Source organism: Chaetodon auriga, chromosome 1 (assembly GCF_051107435.1).
Source record: "Chaetodon auriga isolate fChaAug3 chromosome 1, fChaAug3.hap1, whole genome shotgun sequence".
NCBI lineage: Eukaryota > Metazoa > Chordata > Actinopteri > Chaetodontiformes > Chaetodontidae > Chaetodon > Chaetodon auriga.
The window spans coordinates 22,550,596-22,575,729 of NC_135074.1; the positions used below are offsets into that span (position 1 = coordinate 22,550,596).

A 25,134-nucleotide genomic window follows, 5' to 3' on the forward strand; every position below is an offset into this window, starting at 1 on the left:
CAGGGCACTGCTGAGGGGGAGTCAGAGGGGCCACGGCCCTGGTAAGATCGCTGACCCCCCGCTGGCCCCCCACTGGCCCCCCACTGGCCCCCCTCAAGCAGCACCCCACCTCCCCGCCTCACATATGCAGAATATGCTTCTCACGTGCTAACCAATCATCAGCGCCTCATCTACCTGCTGAGTGCTACAGTAAGATTTTCAGTGGGCCCCTGCTTTGAAACGTATTTTGGGGGAACCACTGACAGCCTGCCCTGCACGCCCAGTTCCTCACCCGCATGCCCCCACACTCTTCCTTCTGCCACTTGTCAAAATGTCTTCAGTGAAAAAGCTCTGTCACTTAACGTGGAGATAAACGGTTTTCATGATCATATAAAGTGGCTCTGTGTAACCCCGACAGTGAAGTGAAGTGCACCGTAATGTAGCTGCATGTTTGACATTTCATCGTCACTCAGCAAGTTTGTCTTTGGCTGGCATTTAAACAAACCTTCCCAAGAATGTCAATACATTGTATAGCATTTATATTTGAGTATTCATGAGAAAAATTCTATTGAATTAACCTTGAAAGTTAGTGAGAACTGGAACTCCGTGACAGAGGTGAAATTCAGCTAAAGATAATTCAATTAAAATAAATGAGTTTTTACATAGAAGTGCTTGTGGTTAAACCTGAGATGGCAGATTGTGTGAAAATATTTACATGTAACAGATTTTTTGAGGCGAGGCACCGCATTTCAGACTCATTCTCACCGCTAAAAACAGCAGATTGCTGTGGAGGTCCTGTTTTAGTGCTAATGCATTTTAGACAGCGCGATGAGTTGAGCTAATACAGTTCCAGGCGAAATTACAGACCGCTGCTTATGAAATGGATCCCTTTCTTTAAAAGAATTATTATGGCATGAAAACTGATGAACTGCAATGAACCCTAATAGATAAAGCAGCCTCTTTTATGTCTTGTCTTTGAGCTAATTTGCATCATTTTAATACAAATCCTCAATCTTTCTCACCTACTTTATTTCTTTCATTTCCGTTCTCTCCTCGACACAGAGCAAATTTCTTTCACAAATGACTTTCAATCAGTGGTGATATATTCTCAGACTTATGTATTATATCAAATTGTAAAATATAAATATTGTATTTTCAACTCTGCTTTCAAAAATTGCATTTGTAGCATCTTTGTCCATCATTATATTCTAACATGCGTGTGTCACAGTACTTGTAGGGGATTACAGGACCTGGATTTTAGAAAAGTAATGAAATGCAAATGCTCAGTGCCCAAAAAGTGAAGATGTCCCCTCCCCCACCAACAGATTAAGTGAAAGTGAAAGAGAAAGGGGCAAGAAACACGTAGTGTCGAGCTCCGTCAAGCACAGCTGAGATTAATGTGCTACCTGTAATCTATAGGTCGTCAAACTTGGTACCGTGTCACGTTTTGTTAGTCAGGGGAGGCAGCAGGACGTCTGGCAGACAGAGAAGACGGGGGCAAAAAAAAGATTACCGTATTGCCACATTCAATACCTCTTAGTAGCTCCCTCAAACATCCATTTATTCATTTTCACATGACAACAGCAAGGGGGACAAGACGAAACGGCTTCACATCTGAACCAGAATTATTCATTATGTTCTCCCTTTCTGTCTGTACAATTATTTATGTGCTTCAATTATGGAAAAGCAGTGTGAAAGGGCCAGACTCCAGACGAAATACAAAAACTTTATGGATTTCAAAGACAGAGCTGAGTTTTTCTGCGGGATCCACTTGATAGTTTTGGATTGCTTTTGGCAAAAACCCCCCATGACTGTGAAAAGAATTAATTCTGCTTCACTGTAGTGCTGGAGAAATACAGTATGGGTGCTGTAACACCATCTGATTTGCTGGCATAGTTTAAAAAAAAAAAATTAATTGAAACCATTTGTTCTGCACTTTATCTTTGCATTCAGACTATTTGAATAACTCTCACACAACTGGACACTCTTAGATTTCTATTAATTTTGGTGATTAGCATTTTTCTGTTGCTGTTTCAGCAAATTGCTGCAAAAGCATGCAGGCCGTAATTCTGCCAGCAGCCGGCAGAGATGAAATGGTGGGAGCGTAACTGTGCTCCCATCATTTCATTTGATTTGGGGTTAGAGTAACCCAGTGTAACCCTAATGCACATAAATACAAACTAAATATCACACTTCCTGTTTGCATCTCTCACAGCATCATGCAAACCACAGTTCCATGGGAGGTGATGACGGTGAGGTGTTCACGGTGTTTGTTTGTGTCAGAATTATATTCCTGCTATTGTTGAGAACATTTAGACAATCATGTGGGGAGATGAAATTTGCAGAAAACATGCTCCAACACTCACATTAATACAGACGATGTGAGTAAAAGCTTTTTGTGGGCGCTGACAATTAGCTTAGCTTAACATAGAAACTGGAACTTAATTTCCTGTCCTGTCCTGTGAGGATGCCATGCAATAAAACATGTTAATTAGTGAGCTTTTGAGGTGCTGAACAGCAGATTTCTCTTTGGACAGAGCCAAGCGCGCTGTTTCCAGTGTTTATTCTAAGCTGAAACATGCTGCTGGCTGCGGCTTCATGCTTAGCATACAGTAACAATCAGCTTCCTGTAATGACTAGTCACAACAATTCGAGAGCTACTGATCTATCCGTTAAGACCTGGATAGATGGAGAAAGAAGATCACAGGAAATGACAGTAATGTCCTCCTGAATGTCCACAAGGTTAGTTCAGCTCAAATATATCTCCCCTCTAGAGTCTATATAATCAAAGTGAACAGTGAATGGAAAATGCAAAACCCATCAAAAGAATCAAACTCACCGGACGTGGAGTTTGGAAATGGTCATCTGGCCTTGAGTTGATTTCCAGTCCTTGGCTCAGTTGTCATGGTCCCTCAAATGTCACTGAAAAGCTCCCACCATTAAAAAAAGAGTTGCATGCCTTTTCCCATCATGGCTGTGGGCAGCCGGCACCCTGCTTCCCTCCTCTGTCTACCTCTAAAAGAATTTACTTTTTCCCCTCCAAACAATTGCCTTTGATTGGCTCGTCAGGCCACGCCCCCTCACACCTGTGATCCTGGACGACCTGCAGAGCTAGACTAAACCACACACGGCAAACAAGGTTGCAAGGCTGAATTTTATTTGCATTGGTTATCGCCTCTTTAAAGAGAGATCGCTGTCAAGTTAAAAACTAATGTTGTTTTCCTTTTTTACTGCACTCACACAATTACAGCAGTGGCACTAATTTAATTAAATAACTAGAATGTATGAGCAAAAGAGCTTTCCTGACTGTGAGCCACAAGGCTTGGACACAACAGGAACACCTAAATATTACATTTAAATCAGAATCAATAATTGAATGTAATACAGTATACAGCAACAAATACCTTTATGAAGTCATAATTGCCTCAAATAGACTGCCTAACAAAACAAATCCGACAGCGAGAGCGATGCCTTTTAATTGTCCTTCAAAACTCATAAAACTCAGCGTTGCCTCTGAAAGTAGGGTGGTGACTGTAAATATTACGGTCTGAGGACATTGTTAATGGATTCTCTGATGACACATTTCATCCAAGCTCTGATTGTAATTGCTTTTTACATGACAAGTAATAGTGCGAGGGCTTTAGAGACGGTGAAAAATCCCTTGAAAATAGAGACCTATGAAATTAAACCTTGGTTTTCAATTTTCACTCCCACAAGATTTGAGCAATTAAATGGATTTAACCCAGTACTGTATAATAAGACATAAATAAGTTTCAAAGTGAATCTCAAGTATCATATTTTCTCGGGCTTCATTAAAACATTAAAACCATTTTTCTCTAAAGAAAGGTTGCACCTCGAACAAGGAAGCCTCGAAGCTGTTCTCTCCACCCACTCTGTGTGTTTATACTTCACCTCAAAACCAATAATACAGGTTCAATAAACCAACACACTCACCTGGTTCCTGTGATATTGAGATAACCTCAGTCGGCGGTGTTTATTGTCTTTGATGGATTTATTTGATGCCTGTAATTCAGAATTTTGGAGAATTAAAACAACTACAATAAGGAGTTTAAATATATTTCTTGTTCTGCTTTGTGTGAAAACAGTCTTTGTGAATATGTTCCCTCTAACTGCGGCGGAGAAAGCGCTCCCCTGTCAGTGCCCTAACCCCTTCGCAATCATGTTACTTTTGCAAATTCTATTTTCGTACATTAGAGGTTTTCCAATAAATTCTCTCTTTGCTGTCTTTCTCTCTCTGGATTTCGGATAAAGACTGAATTACACAGCAGAACAGTCCTGGATAGCGCAGGCAGAGATTACCCTCCCTGATCTTTCTACAGACAAGAAATAGTTCAGTGCAAACCCTCCCTGAGGGCCTTGCCACCTCAGTGCTGACAGCCTGCGTATTAGCATGTATCAGGGAAGAGAAAGGAAGCGGTTTTATCCCTTTTGACCCACCACTTGACTTGAGAAAGAGAGGAATCTAGGGAGCCCATGCAGTGGATATTAGGCCTGTCACCACGCTGATCTGTTCGCTGGAAGAAAAAAAAAGGAAGTGAAAGAAACAAGGTTTTGCATATTGCCATGTCAGAGGCATATGGCTCCGGTGCCAACAGGTACAGCGCACTGCCTCTTTTTTCAACTGACAAGAGGAAACTAAAAAGACTTTGCTCCCAAAGCAACCCAGATTCGCAGCTCTGAAAACATTTGCAGGCAGCGTTCAGCCTTTTGTCGGATCCGTTCATGAATAAACCAAAAATGTTAAAATACAGACTTGCAGAACTGATTGTTATGAAAGTTTAACTCGCTAATAATTGCCCATAATGACAGTTAATGTTGCAGTATGTTAAACAGAACATTTAACACCTAAAAACAATATTATAATCAGTGCTGAAATGATGAGTTGATTGATTAAGTAGGCCATCTTCCGCTGCTTTTGGACAGATGAAGCAAAACATTTGAGAACAGCGATTTCACTGTTTTTGACATTTCATTGACTAAACGATTAATCAGAAAATGATCACCAGCTGCCAAAATCACAATTAAAATTACAGTAAAGTAACATTATCAGAGATTATAACTTGATATTGATGACTTGATTTTAGTTTTAATCATTCTTGAACAATAGTTTACCATTTGATATCATGCAATCCAAGTCTCTTATGAGTCATGATGAGTCAGTTCAAAGAGGGTTTATTTGAGGCCTATTTTCAGCTTCAGCGAGCACAATCACATAAGAATCTCTTGAATCTCTAAATGGTTTCATACATGGAGCTATGTTTTAGTTCAGTTTCAAGTAGTTTGGTCCAAAGAAGAAATCTAAATGGAAGCAGTCCAGACTTATTGGTGATTGAATGAACAACTTGCTAATTAGCGTCTACGGATCAGCCTCAGGGGTCGTACTGCCAATTGTTCAAGCATGTCCTCCCGTGTATGTCCTGTTGGTCTCTCTCTGTTTGTGTGAACCTGTTTCAGTCAGGGTGTGGTGACCAGTTCCCTCCTCCTGCCTACTACGCCTGCACACCTGCTGCCAGTCCACTCATGAACTACACCTGTACCCTGCGCTATCCAAGCTTCAGTCCCTCTCCTCATTCTCTGCATTTTCCTGTTGTTGTCTTCAAGCCTGCCTTGTCCTATTTTACCTGCACTTCAGGTCTTTCATCTCCTGCCTTCCTGATTCAGCTGATCCTCATTGGTCTCCAGTGCTCTTCCTGAATATTCCAACCACCTCCTGCCTTGCTCCACTTATCGCTTCTGATTCACAAAACACAATCCAGCCAGCCCCATGCCATCACTCCAGATTTCCACCCCTAACTAATCTTATCATAAAATGCTCTTGGTTGAAATTTTACATGATCTCCTAGTCTGAGTTCTACTCTTGGGTCCTGATGAATCACCTCAAACTTAACGCAAAGTTTGAATCTAGTGACTTACAGAGAGGCCCATTAGCCTGACATCAAAGTGGAAAATGTAAATACAGGAGATGTGAAAATGTTTCCTGGCAGGGTTGTTCTTGTAGTGTGTGATCTAACACAGGATTCTTGCTTCCCTCCATTGGCTTCCTGCAAAATTCTGAATAAACTCCAAGATCCTATATTTATATGGCTCCGCATGACCTTCCTCACAGCTACATTTCTAATCTCCTCGTCCCGTGCTCCACTTTTCGACCACTCCGATCCTCTAATCTTGGCCTTGTATCCATCCGCGACTCCTCCTGCAAAACAAAAGGTGATCGTGCTTTGCCTTTTTGGCCCCAGCCCTCTGGAATCATCTGCCCCATCTATCAGATTTGCTGGATCTTTGGACTGTTTCAAGCAGCTTCTAAAAACTCTGGTTTACAGATGAGCATTTTTATAGATCTCCATTCTGCATGTTAAGCACTTTGTGACTGCATATTTTAAAAAGTGCAATATAAATAAAGCTTTACTTATTTACTTACTTTTTGGCTCCAAAGTCGAAAAGTCTGCCATGTTCACTGCTGTTCCCTCTTCCTGATTTGATGTTTTTCATGCTGTGCTCCATTAAGAAGAATAATACATGCCAGCTGTACAATGTCAAACAGAAAAACATCAGATCTACTCTTCTGCTTGCACCTGTCTTCCACAAATTTTCAGATCATGTTTTCATCTGACTCAACAGTCAGTTAATGTAACCTGTTTATCTTCAGGTGTACTTAATGTCCTGTATAATCTGTATTCATACTCCTCACCGTGAGTTTCTCTCTGTGTGCACTGATGTTACTCTGCAATCATTTGCACCTTTCTTAAAACGTTCACAGTATCATTGCTTGTAGCTAAAATTATCGCATCCTCCCCAACCTCTGTCACAGTGCCATTTCTTATCAGGTTTGCTTTTGTGTGTAATGGTGAAGTCATGTTGAAAGTGCCATCCAAGACCCTGATCTACTAAATGTCTCACCAGTATAAGCTGCAGCTTCACTACCTAATTAAGAAGCATGAATAATGTATCAGCTTGTGTCATAAATGGAACTGGCAGTACATCCGCCGTGGATGCAGTGAGAGGATGTGTCAGACCTCAGTCAGGAGCTCATGTTCAGCGGGACACCCACCTTGCACCAGAGAACTATGGGAAAAGAAAGTGGGTGAGAGTTGGCAGAGGGGGGTATTAGGTGGTGTGTGTGCAGCGGAGGAGAAATATTAGGGAGGAGATTTAAGCATGACTTATGTGACATGAAAATTTGAAATTTCAAAAGTCTGGCAAATGGGTCAGTGGCCATGGGGATGGTCTTAGTAGTGGCAGCCATGCTTGTGGGAGCCATGATAAGTAGGTCAATAAATAAAATGGAACTCCTCTCCCAAAACACCTCTGAAGGTGAGGATGGTAAAGCTGTTGTGTGGATAAAATGTTAAGATTTTGATCAACACAACAAAGGAGCATTTAGAGACCATCGGGAGTTTACTTTTTTTAAATAACTCTAATCTATTAATGCACTTATTTTGAGTTTTTAGCAATAAGGTGTAAACAAAGGGAGGATTAATTAAATCTTTTCCTCCTTCCTTAACCGGAAAGTGACTTCACATTTCAAGGATTAGCGACGGCATGTCTCTTTGTCTCACTGTGTGCCAAATTAGGTCTCTGTTGTGTGCCGCACACTCTGCAGTGCTGCATTGTGTGGCCAGCTGACCTTCCAAGAGATTAAGACGATCAACATGAAGAGGACAACTCTCTCTTCTCCAGGCTGCAGGAGATGCGGCTGCAGCAGCATTAGGAAGTAGTCTGATGTTATTTGTCACAGCCACAAAAGGTGGTAGGTATTTATATTGTTACTTTTTCTCAGAATGGTAAAAAAAAAAAAAAAACCTCTTTTATTTGAGATCTGATACTAATTTTATGTATTTTTTATTGCTTCCATTCTATCATCTGCTGGTGTTTCTCACCTCCTCTGACTGTCCTCGATTTTTTCTAAGCAGACAGCAGGTTCACTTGACACCACAGCAGTACATCAAATAACATTTTCATAAATGTTAGACTCCTGCACACATTTCAAGCTTATTTATGGTCACTTATCCTCACACCTGATCCCGGTTCTCAGCTCACAGAGAATAAACCCAGCATTCATGGCTCACGTCCCAGCAAGTCTGCCAATTTTAGATTTCAGGTTGAATTGGCAGACACGAATGTCTGATACTGTGGCGGCTGATTTAAATTAAACTGATATGGAATATAAGGTGGAGCAATATATGCAATTCATATAAGCTCTTTATATAATTGTTGTAGACAGCCCTCATTTATGAGCTGCGAAAACGAAAAGGAAGGCATGAAAACGATTACAGAAATGGTAAAACACTGTGAAACTAAAGTTCATCTTAGTAGGAGAGTAAGAGCAAGGGGGAAAGAGAATGAGTGAAGAGGAAAGTCAGGGAGGGAAGCGATGAGAGAATTTATTGTGAAACCTGTGCTGTTGTCCTGTCTGATGATCTGGAAGCAGTGGGTGGGTAGACAGCGGGAAAACACTATATTGATGGGACTGTTTACTCCATTCTCACAGAAAAAAAAGGCTTGAATACAGAAAACAAGGGAGCGAGATGGCACAGGCTGCGATCTCCAGGTGGTGTCTATGTGTGCCCCGTTGGGTTCATCTTACATTAAGGTATGAAAACAGTACCTATAGGGCAGCAGGGTGGCTCAGTTTGGTGCTCATTGATGCTGACTGTTCTCTTTCCATCTGAAAATGAAAAATGAAATAAATGAATAATAGAAATGATAGAGTGCACTCATGAATAAATGCAGGTTCTTAACCTTACTGTTGGATCCAAGCTGCGTTCAGTAAAATATACCTGTGATTATGATAATATCTCTACATTTTTACACTGAATGGGTCAACAGGAGGACTTGACCTGAGCTGCACCTGCTGGCATCGGTCCTACTGATCCCAGCTACAGTAATTCTATTTGTATATCTGCTCACCTGTGCATGCTGGACAGGTGTGTGTGCTGCATTAGTGTAGGAGGGATTTAACCAAAAGTGCACACAATGCTATACAGACCTCAGACCTGCGAGTATGAACACTGGCATGGACTTTCCTAAAACGGAGTAATGCTTGAGAATATCATGACCTTCCATCAGATGGTTGCTCAGATATTTCAGGGGTGGAGCGACAGACCTACTGACTGAATGTGGGAAGGTGGAATGGGCAAATGTAGCAGGCGAAGAGGGGGAAAATGATATAAGGTATTAAACTTATATACATTAGGTCACACTTTAAATTAAGGCCCACATATTCCCCATTAAGTAGTTTCTTATTAGCATGCATATTAGTAGCATAAGGGCTCATTATTGGTCAGTATAAAGCACTTATTAATGCCTTACTCTGGGGTTTAGGGTTAAGTTATTAAGATCATAATTCATGTAAGACAACTTCCTTTCTATCAGTAAGCAGTAATTAGGTTATTGAGGGGAAACTCTAAGTTAATGACCTAGCAGTCCTTGTATATGGCTATGCAGAATAAGGCCTTAATAAGTGCTTTAATGACTAATAATGAGCCAATACCCCATTAATATGAATGCTCATATGCAACTAGTTAATGGTGAATATGTTACCATAAATTAATATTAATTTGCCACTAATACTACTGAGACATTCCAAAATACAATAATCCTGTCAGGCCAATACAGCTCGTTCAGTAATAAGCTTTGTTTGGTTAAAAATGACCCTACTCATATTTCACAACATTTTATCTCCTTGAGTCGTTGAAGGCGTGTTGTTCTGTGTGCTGAGTTTAGCTTTTGAAAACACTGACTTGACCATCAACAACTTTAAGCACGATACAAAGCTCTATGTGCGTCTGCACTGTGATGATTAAAGCTCCCGTCTGCATAGAGGCTAAACGTTAGCCGCTGTCAAGGTCACAGTAATAATTCTGAGTGAAACAGAAACCTCGATGGGAATATGAAATTAATCTCTGTATACATTTAAGCAGTGCTCAGCACTATTCTCCTTAGAAGGTCCCAGGAGCCCTTCTTCAGTATGCAGAGATAAAAGACTCCAAAGACAACGGTTCATACCATCTGAGGCTTTACCTCTGAGTCATTTTGAAGACACCAAAGTGTATTGTAATTGGACTCACTCCTACACAGAGAAAATACTGCAATGTACTGCTATTCAAGCATACCTGTCTTCACCTCTTTTAAAATGCAGGAGTTCATTAATATCACCATTCATTTCTTGGTCTCTGTGTGGGAAGTGAGTACTGTCCAATTACTGTGCAGGTTTCTCAACCCCCAATTACCTGTAATGAAAAATGCCAATGGCAGAGTTTCTACAAAGAATAACTTGCACTTTGAGTACCTGCCTAAAATTAAACATTAAATTGTTTTGATTTGTTCATGTGGCTTGACTTCAATCATTCTTGAAAAACACTTAAGCATTTCATAGGATATTATTCTGTGCTAAAATTAGTCAGCCTTTTAAGTAGAGTTTTTAGAGGCATTTGGAGAGCTAAATTATGCACAATCAATAGAAAGCGTACAATGACTCTCTTTATTATCCCGCTGCTATTGAAATATGAATTTGTATTTCCTTTCTATTCTTCATTGGTGACATATGGAGGGTGATTTTTGGTTTAATTACTGTGGTAAAGAGGCAAATTACTCCAGCCAGAGCCATTATAATGCAAGTGCAACTACCCACTGGTTCCGCTGTATATAGGACAGTCTTTCTTCAGTTTTTCCACACATGCAGGCCGAGCAACACGCAATAGAGTTAGTGACAAAAAGAGACTCCCGGCATCTATGAAGCCACTGAAAACAAACACCAAAGATAAACAGTAAAGATAACAGAGCTCCAGACCTCTTTATCAGTTCCAGTGCAGAAAAATATAAAAGCAAATCTTACCTTATGTTTGTATACAGCCACTGATCGTTAACCTGTGGATGCACGTAAGCAGGGGGCAGCTCATCCAAATGAGGGGCTTCAGGTGTCGTGGGGTCTCATTCACCAGTGAGACAGACTGCCAGTTAGGGACACCGGCTGTATACTGGCTGCGAGAACAGAGCTGAGCTATCAATCAATAATCTCATTCTATTGCTCAGCCCTTGTTCCAACTCTCACCTGTGGTCATGGTGGACCAAAGGGTGAGATCACAGACCCCCATTTCAGAGTGAGGAGCTTGTGATCCTGCCGTGTCAACCACCAAAACCACAGGATAAAATTTCTCATCAAATTAGCTTCATGTATTGGATTCTTGCACAAGTACTGAAAGAAGCTAACCAAACAATGTCGGGAATTATTGGATATTCTTTATTTTTCATTATTTTATTTAAAAAATTATCAACATGTCATCTAATATATATTAACGAATGGGCAGAAAAGAAATATACACCGTGCTCTGATTAATTATCCTACTTTTTGCCTTAGAAATCAAATTTCAGTTACAGCGAGAACTCAGGGAATCCAGAGAAAAACAGGAGAAGAAAGTGAAGAAGAAATCATTTTAAAGCCACAAGACATGAAACGCTGGATTACATCTCTCAGCAGGGCCGGGGACACTTGGGGATCCCCTAGAAAGACTTGAGGGGTCATTATTTAAAAAAAGGACGAATGGGCTGCTCTGCTCACCACTTGTAGTCATTGTGAGCCTCACCAGCAGCATGCAACACATAAAGGATGGATGAAAAGCCAAAGTGTCAGGATACTGCTGGAAAACAGGCTTCCAATTATTTAATTGGATTATTATATGACTACACTGAACAGAAATTCAAGTAGAGTAATACAACATGGTTTGCTGAACTACTCACCTAAACAACTGCTGAGATCTGGGAATGATAGTGACGATGCTAAAAATATAAAACAAACACAAGCAGGAAGAAAATCAAGTTGTAAACACATTATTTGGAGGGAAAAATCACTAATGTTGCTCATAATTGCAAAGGAAAACAGTTACTGTGCAGCAACCGCAGCCAGTGGGGTGAGTCAAAGCTGAACAAGGACCAGTTCACAGTGGACAGCTTGGATAATCATTTTACAGTCACCGTTATTTTCTCTATTGCAAACCTCGGGTGTTTGTTTACAACCTGTCTGGTCGTTCAACTGCTTGTGTTTGTCTGACCTATTTTCAGCCATGTTGTTGAGTTCTCAGCAGTTACTTTGGCGAATACAATGTTATACCAGACAAACCAAGGTAAAAAGCACTTTTCCTTTGAAGACCATTACTCGGCTATGTCGTAAATGTGGTCTCTACCTCAGTGTATTTCCCAGATAAAGTGAATGAAGTGAGTGTTTTTAAAATCCTTGCAGGGAAAATGAGTCAAAATAGAGCTGCGTGTATTACAGGAATTCCTCTGTCCAATAACACATTCACTCTCTAAACAGAATTATTAGGGAGTAAACATGTTATTCACATTGCGATGCCTGCAGGATGACACCTGTCTGGATGTGGGCGCACATCATTGACACTGGCATCATCATCATCATCCTCAGCAGCAGCAGCAGCAGCAGCAGCAGCAGCAGCAGCAGAATCAGGACCTTTTCCTCCTTCCTCTGGATAACAGTCTCAATTTGCATGATAATAATCACATAAGACATCAAACTGAACTCTTTCCGTTCAGTAAAGGAGAACCAGGATGACCTGACATCCACAGTATATTTAGCCTCAAGCTACCTTTGGCTCTGTGCCTGCTGCCTGTTATCTAGTTAAGAGACTGAACACTAATCTTTAAGAGTGTCATTAATACAGTTGTTCCAGTGACAATAGCACTGACTTTGATGGTGCCAACCTGTGATATAATTGGTTTGGGGGAGCAGTCGTGACCTGTTAGGTGGCTCGACAACTATTCAGTTGTTAAACTGTGACTATTGTCATTCGGGAGTGTTACCTCAAAAAGCCTCATACACAGACATTAAATTTAAAGCACAGTAGAAATGGTGAGTATAATTAATCTCAAAGTTATCATTTCTGAACCTTGAGACCAGAGTTGGAAAAGCTCCAAGCTACCCAAGTGGTTCAGATACTCAAGCAGCCTTGACTTTATATCATGATAAAAGTCTAACCTGGTACATTAAAGGTGAGAATGACTAATGATGAAAACTTGCTATGCACGCTTTAGGACAACCGCAGCGAGAGGAAGGTCGCAGGATTTTAAAATATGATCATATTCGATCAGTGGAGCACCTGAGGAGACTGCTGTTGTTTTGAGCCCTAATTGAACTTTTCAGCTATTTTTTTACACTGTCATCTATTTACAGTAGCAGCTTTAATGTTATCCTGTTTATTCTTGTGGTGTGTACACATGTATATATGCTGGACATGAATAGTAAAATTGGGTTATGTAAAAAAAATCATTTTAGCTTCTGCAGCATCTCAAGAGGAGATTTTTTTTTCCAGCTTTACAAGCAGTTCCCCAGCACACAAGAGCCAAAGAACCAATTTTCAGCACCGTTGAGTACTTTTCTCTCCCATTCACTGACCAGACATGCATGGCATATGTGAAACAAATCATTTTTTCCCTGCACAGAAATCTGCCAATAACATACCAGCAGCGTGCAGTCAGGTTGCAGGTTGAAACAGCTGGATTCTCCCTCACCGGTTGCTCCAGGAGCTATCAGCTCCCATCCAGGCTTATGTGAAGGCAGAGGAGGATTGAGTTTGAGAGATGATAATAGATTCCTGAGGAAACTAATCTATTTCTAAAGAAGTAAGGAGTATGAATTCTCTCACTTGGCCCCCACATGCACCTGCCCACCCCTCCCCCCTCTCCTTTCACCATTTCTCTCTGCAGTAGCATTACAGGTCAATTTTGCAATTGAAATTTACCAATTAAATGGACTTTGGACAGCATGGCAGCTACAGAACATACAGTACATATCAGAGAGCTTACTGTAGGCTTTCTACAATCATCCGAAGCACAATCCGAAGTACTTTTGTACAAAAATTGCGTGTAAAAACATGGGTTTATACACAGAAGGGATTCCTAGGATGGTATAAGAATAACAGACCATTTTAATCTGGGCTTGTACAAATATTGCAGCTGCATTGCACTGTGGAGAACGTGATTCAAATCCAACGTCAAATCCAACAAAGGTAACCTTCTAGATTATTTGACTTAAAAGACACTTAAAAGAAGTACAACCTGTACTGTTTAGAGTGCATTACAGTGTGATATGCAGAAGCGAACGAATGCTTATATACATCTACAGATCATATATATTATGTGCAGAAATACAATTAAATTAATACCAAATTTTTTACAACATATGCTGTATTTAGTTTTGACATCGGCTGTTATAAATAAGTCGTTATTAGTGTTAAGGATTTCCAGGTAAGTGATAGAAAATAATTCATATTTGCAAAGCTGACCCAATTGCTGTTTTACATATAAGCCACAGTGTCTTGTAATTTCCACACAAACATCAGTGTTCACTCCTTCCCGTGTCCTGCACCGCGTGGAAGTGGTGCCCCATTACATACTGGAGTTCGTTACGTCCACTGGCCGCTTCTTTTGTGGATTAATAAGCTTGAAATCAAGTCCTGAAAGTTTCATACTGCAAAAAGGCAGTTGTTACAAGGCCAGGAGCATGTGTAAACAAGGCAATATCAAGACCCAGATGGCTCCTGTCAGTCCAAGGCTCCTGGATCTGCCCTGCATTTCTGAATCCTCGGCAGGTGGATATTGACGATGATGATGATTTTTATGTTCACCGGTCACATCTGGACTCACTGATGAGAAAGCATAAACCAACAGGTCAGTCAGACGGACACTCATCATCAATATAACATACTGGAGGTGATATTACTGTTTGCCATGCTAAATTGAAGGACAAGGCTGATTTATTCTTCTTGCCAACAAATCCCACGAAGACACCCAAACCAACATTGCGTTTGTCAGTCACTCAATGCTTTTAAACCTCTCATTCGATCCTACTGAAGATGTAAATCTTCAAAAATGAGTCAGAAATAAGTAGATTCACTTTTAAAGCAGATTAAGAACTTTCTGACAGCGGCTGGGCGTTGTAGTTTTCAGCAAACCTCACTTACAGATGAGTAAATAGTGTATTTATTGGGTACTATTTTCTGCAGTGGATTAATACAGATTTGGTGTTCTGATGAATATTAATGGGGGCAGGACAGTCTGTGTGGAATCAAATCAAAATAAATAGTACTCATGTTCATTGTAATGAAGGAAGATGTCACCAAGTGTGGCTTATTTTGCGTTTTAGTAGTTTTTGGACAATTGTTGGAGGAATAAGCTGTATGTATTAGCAGTATATGAAACACTTAAAAGTAGGTTCAATTGGTCGTTTTGGTCTGTTCGTGGAAATTTGTTAATGAAAAAATGATACCGAATATAAACCAACGTACAGCGCCTAAAAGATTTACACCATTAAACATTTTGAACTAACTCCTATGTATTTGGGTTTTTTATTTTCTCACAACTGTAGCTGTAAAGCTTCACACATCAGCTGCGATGCATTAGTGCTCCCATTAAGCCATTAAGGGAGTTTGTCAGTTTTCCGCCACCCTATTTATAGTGAGCTGATGCAACTATGGAGCACCTAAAGCTTCCATCTCATCCCCCGGAGGTGCATCAGAGAGCATCTTGGGTGCTCCTTTGTGTCGTGAGCCGTCGGAGTGTGCCGAGGTGTTGAGGCTGAACGCATACATATTATGAACTATAAAGTTAAAAATAATCAATGTAGTGATTTCTTCGCAGAAACTATAGTCCTTTTAATTTCTGCATATATTTCAGTTTGAAGAGCCTCTGAGACTGCACTTCTGATAGAGACCAATATCCTTGTTGTTCACATTGAGGATGTGACATTTAATGGTGAAGATCATGACAGCTGGAAACTGATTGATAAAGACAGAAAGGAGAGAGAGGGGTGCAACATGCACACAGGTCCTCCACCTGAATGAAAACACGGAGCATTGCAGTTATATGGTATGCTTCTTAACGACTAGGGTCCCAGCGTGCCCCACTTTGTTACTCCTACCTTATTCTTTACTCTCCATACTTACATACATATAGGGTTATTTTAAGGTCTAATGCTTCTTTCTCTTTAAATGTGTCAGGATTTTGATTCTAAATGGCAAAGAGAGCGTTCAATTTCGATCATAGAAATCAAAAGCAGGATTAGCGACTTCTTCCAGTATTTTTTTTCTCTCCACTCCCACCAACTTGCACACGTCCCTTGCAAGTCCTGCATGTGTCTTCTTATTTGAAGTCACCTGTTTGAAGTCACCAGTGTAGCGACATTTTTGCCTTGCCCGTACCTTCAGTTTAGAGGCTATGCTACACTTTCATGCTGTCACAAACACACACTGCTGTGCACTGTAAGAAACTCATGCTGCTGTTGAAAAGTACCCTTCTGCCATGTAGTGAAATAATTCTGCTTATTTATTTGTGATAACAATATTCAAATTTGACCAATTGGCCACAGTGTGATAGATATAAAAAGAATATGGTAGTTGTATCACACTTGATGCCACGTAGTTTATCTTTTTAAAGAGGAATTTAAAAATGTAAATGACAGCTGTCAGGAAATGCAACCAATGATCTGTTGACCTTTACAAATCTCGATTCGAGTCTAAAAATGGCACCCCTGTGCTGAGAAAAGAGTTTAAATCAAAAATCAAATAGAATTGTGACCTTAAACTTGAAAATCAAATCAAATTATGGACTTGGAAATTCATGACACCACTAGCAAAGACCCAACAGAGACTCCTTCTATGCAGATGATACGCTGCTTTATATCAGTGTTACACCTAATGATCCTGACTGGTTTGACAAAAAAGTACCTGATGAAGATTCAAACTTGAACATCACAACCAGTTGAATGACAGAAATAAGAGAAAAATCAAAGTGTCTAATAATAACTTGGATGCATACTTCAAAGCTTTCAGGAACAGTTCTGCCAAATCAGACCACTAAAGACTGAGTTGGAGAAGCTACTCGAATCACATAGATTATGGTTCTGACTGCGGCCAGGTTACAGTTTTACACCCATTCCAAATTGGTCAGCAGGATTTTGTTATGAGGACTCCAAAATGAGGGAATTAGCTTCCTGAAGAGCTAACACAATATACCACTATCTTAACCACTACCGCAGTAGAGGTTTCATTGTTTATGCAGATACCCAAACTGTGTGTGTATCTGCATATTCTATTCCATCTGCAGTATGCATTTACTGACAATGTGATGTTGTTGTCCTTCACACGTTGTATTTTGTACAGATTACAAATTCAAATGTTTGCTTTTCCTATTGTATGACCTCGCTGATGATGGCACTGCAGCCATGTTGCACATTACATTTAATTTCCTGCTTCCCTGCTCTGTTTCCCCACTTTCATTTAAACAAATATGCTTAAGTGATATAATTCTCATTTTGATTATGCAGAAATCAAAGTGCGCTATTCTTTATTACTATTTTTGTGCTAATAGGTAAATGCTCTGTGTCTGGTTTGGGTACTGTATGTTAGCCAAGCAGAAAATGTGAGTACCCTGTCATTGTCTTGGGAGGTTGTGGCTCTGACTCATTAGCTGCCAGATGTTTCACTTTCTGAAGATGCAGTGAGGAGCACCAATGTAAAGACAACTTTTAACCAAACAAAAAAAAAAAGCTGTAAATACAAAAAGGCCGAGCTTTTATATACCACATATCACCTGGATTTGAACTCGAACACCCCCAATTGTCTACACCTTTGAAAATTACACCTTAACAGCACCGGATATCAATTCAGTCAACTGCACCACACCAGCTGTCAACATCCATCCTGCTGTTCACATTTCTTTGGAGGCCTCAAGAGTGGATGGGGGGGCATTCTGTGTCCCTTCCTGAGTGAAATAGAGCGTCCACTTTAGCCCTGCTGGTGTTATCTCGGTACACCTCAGGCACCATCCTGGTTCATCCCCGCAGGGAAGAAGTGGAGCTCAGGCCCAACTGATGAACAGCTGCTCCAGGACTTCAGAGTTTCTCACTTTGGCCCAAGGGTCATAACTCTGTCGTGGGTGGGATTAGTCTAAGCCAGACCCTTTCAGAGTCTATAAAGGCTCAGTTATCAAACTCTATCTTACTTGCAGAAACATAAGACCAGCTTCAGAGGCCATTTGTACTCTGTGGACTTCAATTCCACTTTTCATGGTGCAGCAGAAAAAGCCTTATTCCTTTCCACAAAACAGGAACCACATCAATTATTTGTTACTGTAATGACTGAATTTCCCTCAGAGGATCATTAAAATCCAATCTAATCTAATCTAATCTAATTTGATCTAGATTCATTTCATCTAATCTTACCTAATTTCATTTCATCTAATCTAATCTTGTTGTTTGCAGTAAAAATGAAGTTTAGGAATCATCCCTTTGATGTCTACCTTGCAGATTTCACCACATTTGAATGCAGAAATAGAAATGTTTATCACTAACTGCCTCTTGTAAGGGCCCATCCATGAGCTACCATTGAAGCATCTGAGTGTGGCTTGAAATTAACTGCCTATTGATTCACTGCCGAGGAGTCCCCAGGACAGCTATTTGAAGGTCTACAGCTCACAGATAGTCCTTCTGAGTATTGTACCCAAGAGCACTGAACTTCAACACCTCAATCAATTCCTCTTACTGAAACTTCAAGGTTTCCAATGCAGCAACAAGCTGTAGACAGAATGACAGAATATATCTTTCAGATGAATAAATTCTGCAGAGGAAACAGAATAACTCATGCCAGAAAAGTAAAACCTAAAAAAAAAAAAAAAAAAAGTCATGACAGCCATGAGATCTGACCACAACAACAACAAAAATCTTGTGTTATTCATAAGTGCAGGGATAAAAGAACTAAATTAAGAAAAATGTTGCTGCAGAATCATTAAAAAATCCATCTGAATAATGTTTAAGTCCATCTGAGGAACTGAGCATGTGCATGTGTACTGGGTGTAACTATACTACAAAGAATGCCATAGAAGGAAATAAAAGCAATAAAGGATGGACACATTTAGTAACACTCCTGACAAGGTTAAGAACTTGAAAAGACAGCACTGAAACTGAAGCTAGTTTTTGATTTGTCCCATTGGTGAAAAATCATCACGTAGAGGCTTTGTTCTTGTCCTTTCTCTTAACCCTACAGACATCACCCTTAATGAAATGACCAGGGGTTAAAACATGACACCACAGACAAATGGTAGAATGAGTCATTTCAGCAAAAGCTACAAAACAACTTTTGTACATAGTCAAACGACAAGGCCTTCTAGCCGCTGTAGGAATTATGATTAATCTAATCCATCAGGAGCAAAGGAGGAGGTCAGGGGATTACCTGCTCTGCATAGGCAGGAAGTCAGGGTGGATGGACGGGATAGCAAAATGTTGGACTTTAACAGTTATAACAGTTTCTTTCCCTTTTCCAACAGACAGTCTATGTTAGTTCCTTATGACCATGATGCTTATTATTGTAACTCCAAGGTCCCCGAATTTAAACAAAGCGGTCATTTTAACAAGCGACTAGTTTGTCAATTAATTCAGTGGACTTGCTTACTTTAGACTGAGCGGTCCTTTTCTTCATCTTCTACTTCTGCACTCGATGGCCACTATATTAGGCACGCCTGTACACTCTGTTACAATTTAATGCTAATGCTAATTCAATTACTATGTCTGTTACTTAGGTGTTTTTTTTATTTTCTTGTCCTCCCTATTTACATACATGAGGGTGGCAGAATATTAGGAACACCTCTGAATACAATGCAGTCCAGAAAAACACTATTACTAACTTACTAACTTGACACAGGACAGTTTTATTGGATTGCATTAGACTGTGCATGCATTATAACATGTTGTGGATGAGTTCTACTTTATTTTTGCATTACTGACCTCACTGACTGACTGGCCACAAGGCCAAGCGTGATGGTCAGAAACCTTCTTTGGAGGAAGGAATGAAGACACAACAGTCACTTAACATGGCAGAACTCTGCATTAGGATACTATTGGGTTTCACATGCATGCAAAATTAACTGAGGAAAGGTTGAGACGGAAGGAGGAAAACATAGGATGCAGAACTGGACTGTGCTCCACTTCACTGGGATTAAAGATTGTGCAATGTAGCACCAGCACCCAGCTGAGCATTAAACTTAATCTTTAAAATCGTGAAATAAGTTTTCAGTCTAACATGGTAAGCAATGGGGGTCTCTTCATTTGGCACACATGTAGTTGATTACAAACACAGACATGAACATGTTACTTAATATCTCACATGCACACACAGTATCGACTCTGACTGCACTGCAGCTATTAATAACCATCATCACTGCTGAATCTTCTGGCTATATGTGGGTCCTTCTTATGAATGATAATGAAGTTCTAGGCAAAGGAGCATATTGCCCTTCTAGAAGCACAACTACATCCTCAATATAACAAACCAACAGAGCATACATGTTTCTTGAGCTGTTGAGCTGAGTGTTTCAGGCCCTGCAAATTTAGTTTCCAACAGCTAATGGCTGAAAACAGCAATAATGGTCTGTCCCTTTTTGAATCCGAGCACAAATAATTTTGGAAATTTGCTTGGAAAGTGCTGCAGTAATGACATGTTTTAGTAAACTCTCAGCAGAGAGGTTAGATTGTTTGAAAAGGTGCTTGGTCTGAAAAGAGACATAGGTCAGAAAGAGAGGCTTACAGCTGAAGTGAAATCAATAGAAGCTGATTCCTGAGGACTTGGACCAACAATGATCAATACCACACTAAGTGCACCAGGAAAAAACACTGCAAAACAACTGCAGCAATGGAAAGTGCCTTTTGTGTGATTATAAGAGGGTTAGCATTCAGAGCTGTCCAATCTTCAGCTGGTCTGTTTGAGTTACAGGTTTATTATTAACAGCTCAAGTTTGTCAGACTTCATTACAGCCTCCACTCCTTTAGTTTAGCAGTATCATTACCATGGAGAGGTGTCTTATTATCGGCTCATCCCGTATCACCTTCTGATGACTGCAGCTTGCTACCAGCCGCGTACCGCTGAAATCAACCTGCATAGACTGTGCCATGAATAGTGTTTTGCAGTCTGTCTCTCTTTTGTAGATTAGGATGTAAGGTTAGCATTTAGTGTTCGCAATAAAATATATCCAAGTATTAAAAATACTGATTACATAGAGTCCTGCTAATTAATTGCCGTATTTGCTTGTAAACAATAATTTGAGTAATAAGAGTGGCTTTAAAAATCTAACTACAGTAACTTTATTATACATCTGAGGGTTGAAATTATAGTTCAGTCAGACATGCTCACCACAAAGCATTGACCAAAACATGAGGAGGAGGTTCGGGTGGCGGTCAGAGTTGCAGCAACAACCAGAGCTGCGTGAGGAAATCAGGAATGTAGTTTAGTAGTGACAGATTGTTAGTAAAGGCAACTTGCAAACAAATGTGATTGGATGCCACTCTTCAGCTGATAGCTGAGCAGACGCATCAGAGAGACAACGATACAGAGCATGACTGAGACAGCTGAGACTTCAGAGCTCTGCCCGAACTAATGCAAAGCTCCAACAATGCATCACAGAACGGTGGAGGCTTTGGTGGTTTTCATGCTTTCAGATCAGATGAAGATAAATTGCTCATCTGATCATATCAAACAGGCCTCGTCATCAGGCTGAAACGATGCCGCTGACATTTTGTGTTTTTAAAGCTTTTGATGGCATTTCGATCTTTCTTTGACAGCGCGACAGTATAAAGTCACAAGAAACACAGGGAGTCAAACAGGAATTAAAATGAGAACATCACAGCAATACTGGTATGTGTCTTAATCAATCAACCACTCGGATACCTCAATACAACATTTTTCACATACAGTGTTTTATTTACTTATTTATTAACTTCATATTGAACCAAGAATAATGTTAATCTGCATTAACCAGTAAATTGAGCTGTCATATATACTGTATGTAGTAGGGCAAATGACATGCACCTCTGAAACATGGTAAAGGTATGGAGTCTAACGATATGCAAATCCTGAAGTGTGACTACCTGAATGCCAATTTGTACCCGCACATGTGTACAAGCAATATTCCCACCTCTGTTTATTTGGCAGATATATTTATAACTTTTGACAGTTTTGTTCCTATTTGTCATCATACCTCTCTTTGCATCTGAATAAGAAAGAGGTAAAAAATAACAAATATCAGACAATGTAAATTCATGTGAATCGGTTTTCCTTGGGGTTATTTTTGTTTCCAGAACTAAACAATCACTTTGTGGAAGAGCTGGGACCCTTGAGCTTGCTGTTGACTCCCGCCCGGGGAAGCTGCTTCACCACCATTTAACCACATTGATTTCTGTGTTATTTGACAGTGTTATTAGACTGCCTGCCGCCAGAACCGGAGAATTGAACCTGAGAGAAGTCGTAGAATCTTCTTTTCAGCCTGCTGTGAACAACTAAAGTTAGAGGGATTACACCAGCATTATATTAAGAAGAAGCGAGAGCAAAAACCAGTGATTCAATTTTCTAATCCCTCTTTTCCTAAATGTTTCAATAGAGTTTGATGGTAAGAGGGCGAATAAATAATACCCCAGTATCCAGACTCAAAGGAGATTTTTGAGTACATTTTAATCCTAAATAAGAATCCAACATTAATACTACGATGGATGACAGCTTTTGTCTGAAGCAAAAGTTCCTGAAGAAGTAGAGCTGAAAGGAGTCTGGAGATCCCTTTGTAATCTGTGTATGGAAGTGTGAAAATGTGTGTGTCTATGCTTGATTGAAAATGTGTGTGTAGATACCAGTGTTATGAGAGTGTGCTTGTGTTACCAAAAAGCCTCCTTACACCTCCTGCTTAGCCTCCACAGCACCATCACAGACAGTGAAGTGTGTGATTACACAAGCGCTAAATCATATGTAGTGGTTTGTTTTGGGATTGTGCCACTTTCTTCAAAAAAAAATAAATTAATAAATAAATAAAATCAAGATGCAGCAACAGCTATTTCTCAAGAGAAGATGGCACCTTTTGTACAAAATTATAACAGATAACAAAAGAAAGAGGGAAGAAAGCGTGAATGTTGCAACCTGGGAATCTATTTCACTCTTGGAAAGAAACCCAAAAGGTAATGGAGAAAAACACTTGCAGATGTGTGATAAATCACACTCCAAATCGCAAATCTGTCTAAGAAAAGCAACTGCTATTGATAATGCTACATGCTAACAGAAAGCCTTTTGAAAAATACATTATTTTGCTGTTTGTACCAGTAGTGTATTAATAGTGTATATCAAAGGTGTTCAAACTTTTATCAAAGGTCCAGTTATAAATTTTCTATGCGGTCAGAGGTCTGGAGCAATGCCAGCAAACGCAGAAAAAAACAAAAATCAAGAAGCTGAGGAAACAAACAAAGATTTCTAACATTCACAGCAGTCCGTCATATAACTCGAGTTAAACGGCACACACTCAACCAGCAGCTTGAACCTGGACACGAAGGGTGTGACTGCCAGATGGAGGCCTTCATCGAAGTGTTTAACACAAGCAGCTGCTGTAAGAATTCTTCACAATGTTCATTTAGCCGGCCCTCATTAATACAAACAGAGTGGACAAAATATCAGACACACCTCCCAGGATAACTACAGCCTCAGAAACAACCAAAAGTTGAATCAGCACCTCTCTAAAACATAACAAAAACTGATTATATGGAGCATTAAGAAAAGATTTCTTGCATAACAGGTCAGTAATAAGTTTGTGGGCACCTTCAAACACTTACTATAATAAGTGGTGCATAGTCTGATCCAGACTGATTGAAGCCTCTGTATATTCTTCATGAGTCATTACAGCCAATAAAAGCCCATTCATTAATGCTGCCACGTCGGATCATATGCAGTAGATGCAGTATGTTGCGCTTTACTCTTTCTGTTCTTTGCATGACATTCAACATTTCGTCATTTGTTCATTTTAGTACCTGCAGTATGTACAAGGTTAAACTGTAAACTCCTTTGTGTCCTCCATCTTAAGCCTTTTCTCAACAGAGCTGTTTTTCAGATTATCTCCATATTTATATTTTGATTTGTCTTCTCATGACCCACAAACTTGAATACAGATCTACATGTCTGACAGCAGACGTGTTGCTGGTATTCGTTGTCTTTCCCTTGCATTCACACTGGTCCTTCTTGTGGTGGGTCTGATGCACACAGCATTTAGGAGTTTGCCTGACACAAACTCAACAATGTTGTCATCCTCTCCAGCATCTCCATTAATCTTGTTGGTACGGGCTCCTAAAAAAAAAAAGCCTATTTCTGGAGCCTGTCGCTGTTATTTGATACAAATAGAAAGATGTCGATGTCAAAACAGATGCTTCTGTCCCCTACCCTGTCCATCAAATCAGACAGCCTAAGATGGGTGTAGGCTGGCGCCATGTCTCAGATGAAGATGTTTATGTCTTGTTTTAGCTGCCTGTGTGGTTGGAGATTTCACTCGAACAGGTGCTGCATCATCAGCCACACTGATCGCAAGCCACTATCTTTGACCTGCACCAGCACTTCAAAAAGGCCACAACAGCAACAGGACACAACAGCTCTGTTAGAAACCCTTTGCTTTATGACCCTGTAGGTGATGATACAGAGGGCCTTGAGAAAAGGATGACTTCATTCTCACTTACACACTTCACTGCACCTGCATGTTTTGCGTGCTCCCAGCTAAGCCTCTTAAATGAATTTTAATGATCAGTATATAGCCTAATCTATGTATGGCATGCGGAGCATGACAAGTAGGATACGTGTAAATATAAAGACACGTGCGTATTTCTGAGCCAGTTGTTTTCCCTCAAAATTGCTTTGTTTACAGGACGAGATCAACTGAGGAAAGAAGCTAAATGAAGAGAAGCCACCTGAGACCCTCTTGGAGAGAAGGCTGAGCGCTCCCATTTTCAAGACGAACAATTGAATATAGCTCTGCGCTGGAGACGGCATCCCCTTTCAATTAGACTCAGACGCCCAGAGAAAAGGGAAAAAATTAACTCTTTATCCACAAAAATCAGATCGTTTTGCACAGTTTCATTCATCTACGTCATCTGTATGATTACAGCGTTTAATGAAAAGCTTGTTTATGAAGATTGATCCACCGTGAATGCTCCTCTGTCTCAGTGTAGACATAGCCAAGAAGTGTCACATCTGAATTTTTCAGCTGCCACATGTGTTTAGTGTGCAGCAGAGCAAGATGAGGAGGAAATATTAGCGTGCAACACATGACGTGGATTCATTA

At 40.2% G+C, this 25,134-nt stretch overlaps 1 protein-coding gene across 1 annotated transcript in view; it reads right to left on the reverse strand.

Annotated features, from left to right (window-relative positions):
- Positions 1-11,280: 11,280 nt before the first annotated feature.
- gpc5a (glypican 5a) overlaps positions 11,281-25,134 on the reverse strand; it is a 121,250-nt gene continuing 107,396 nt past the window's right edge. Inside the window, exon 9 of the mRNA XM_076730204.1 lies at positions 11,281-14,654. Coding sequence (XP_076586319.1) covers positions 14,497-14,654 — 158 coding nt within the window. The 3' untranslated portion in view covers positions 11,281-14,496. The remainder of the gene's footprint in view (positions 14,655-25,134) is intronic.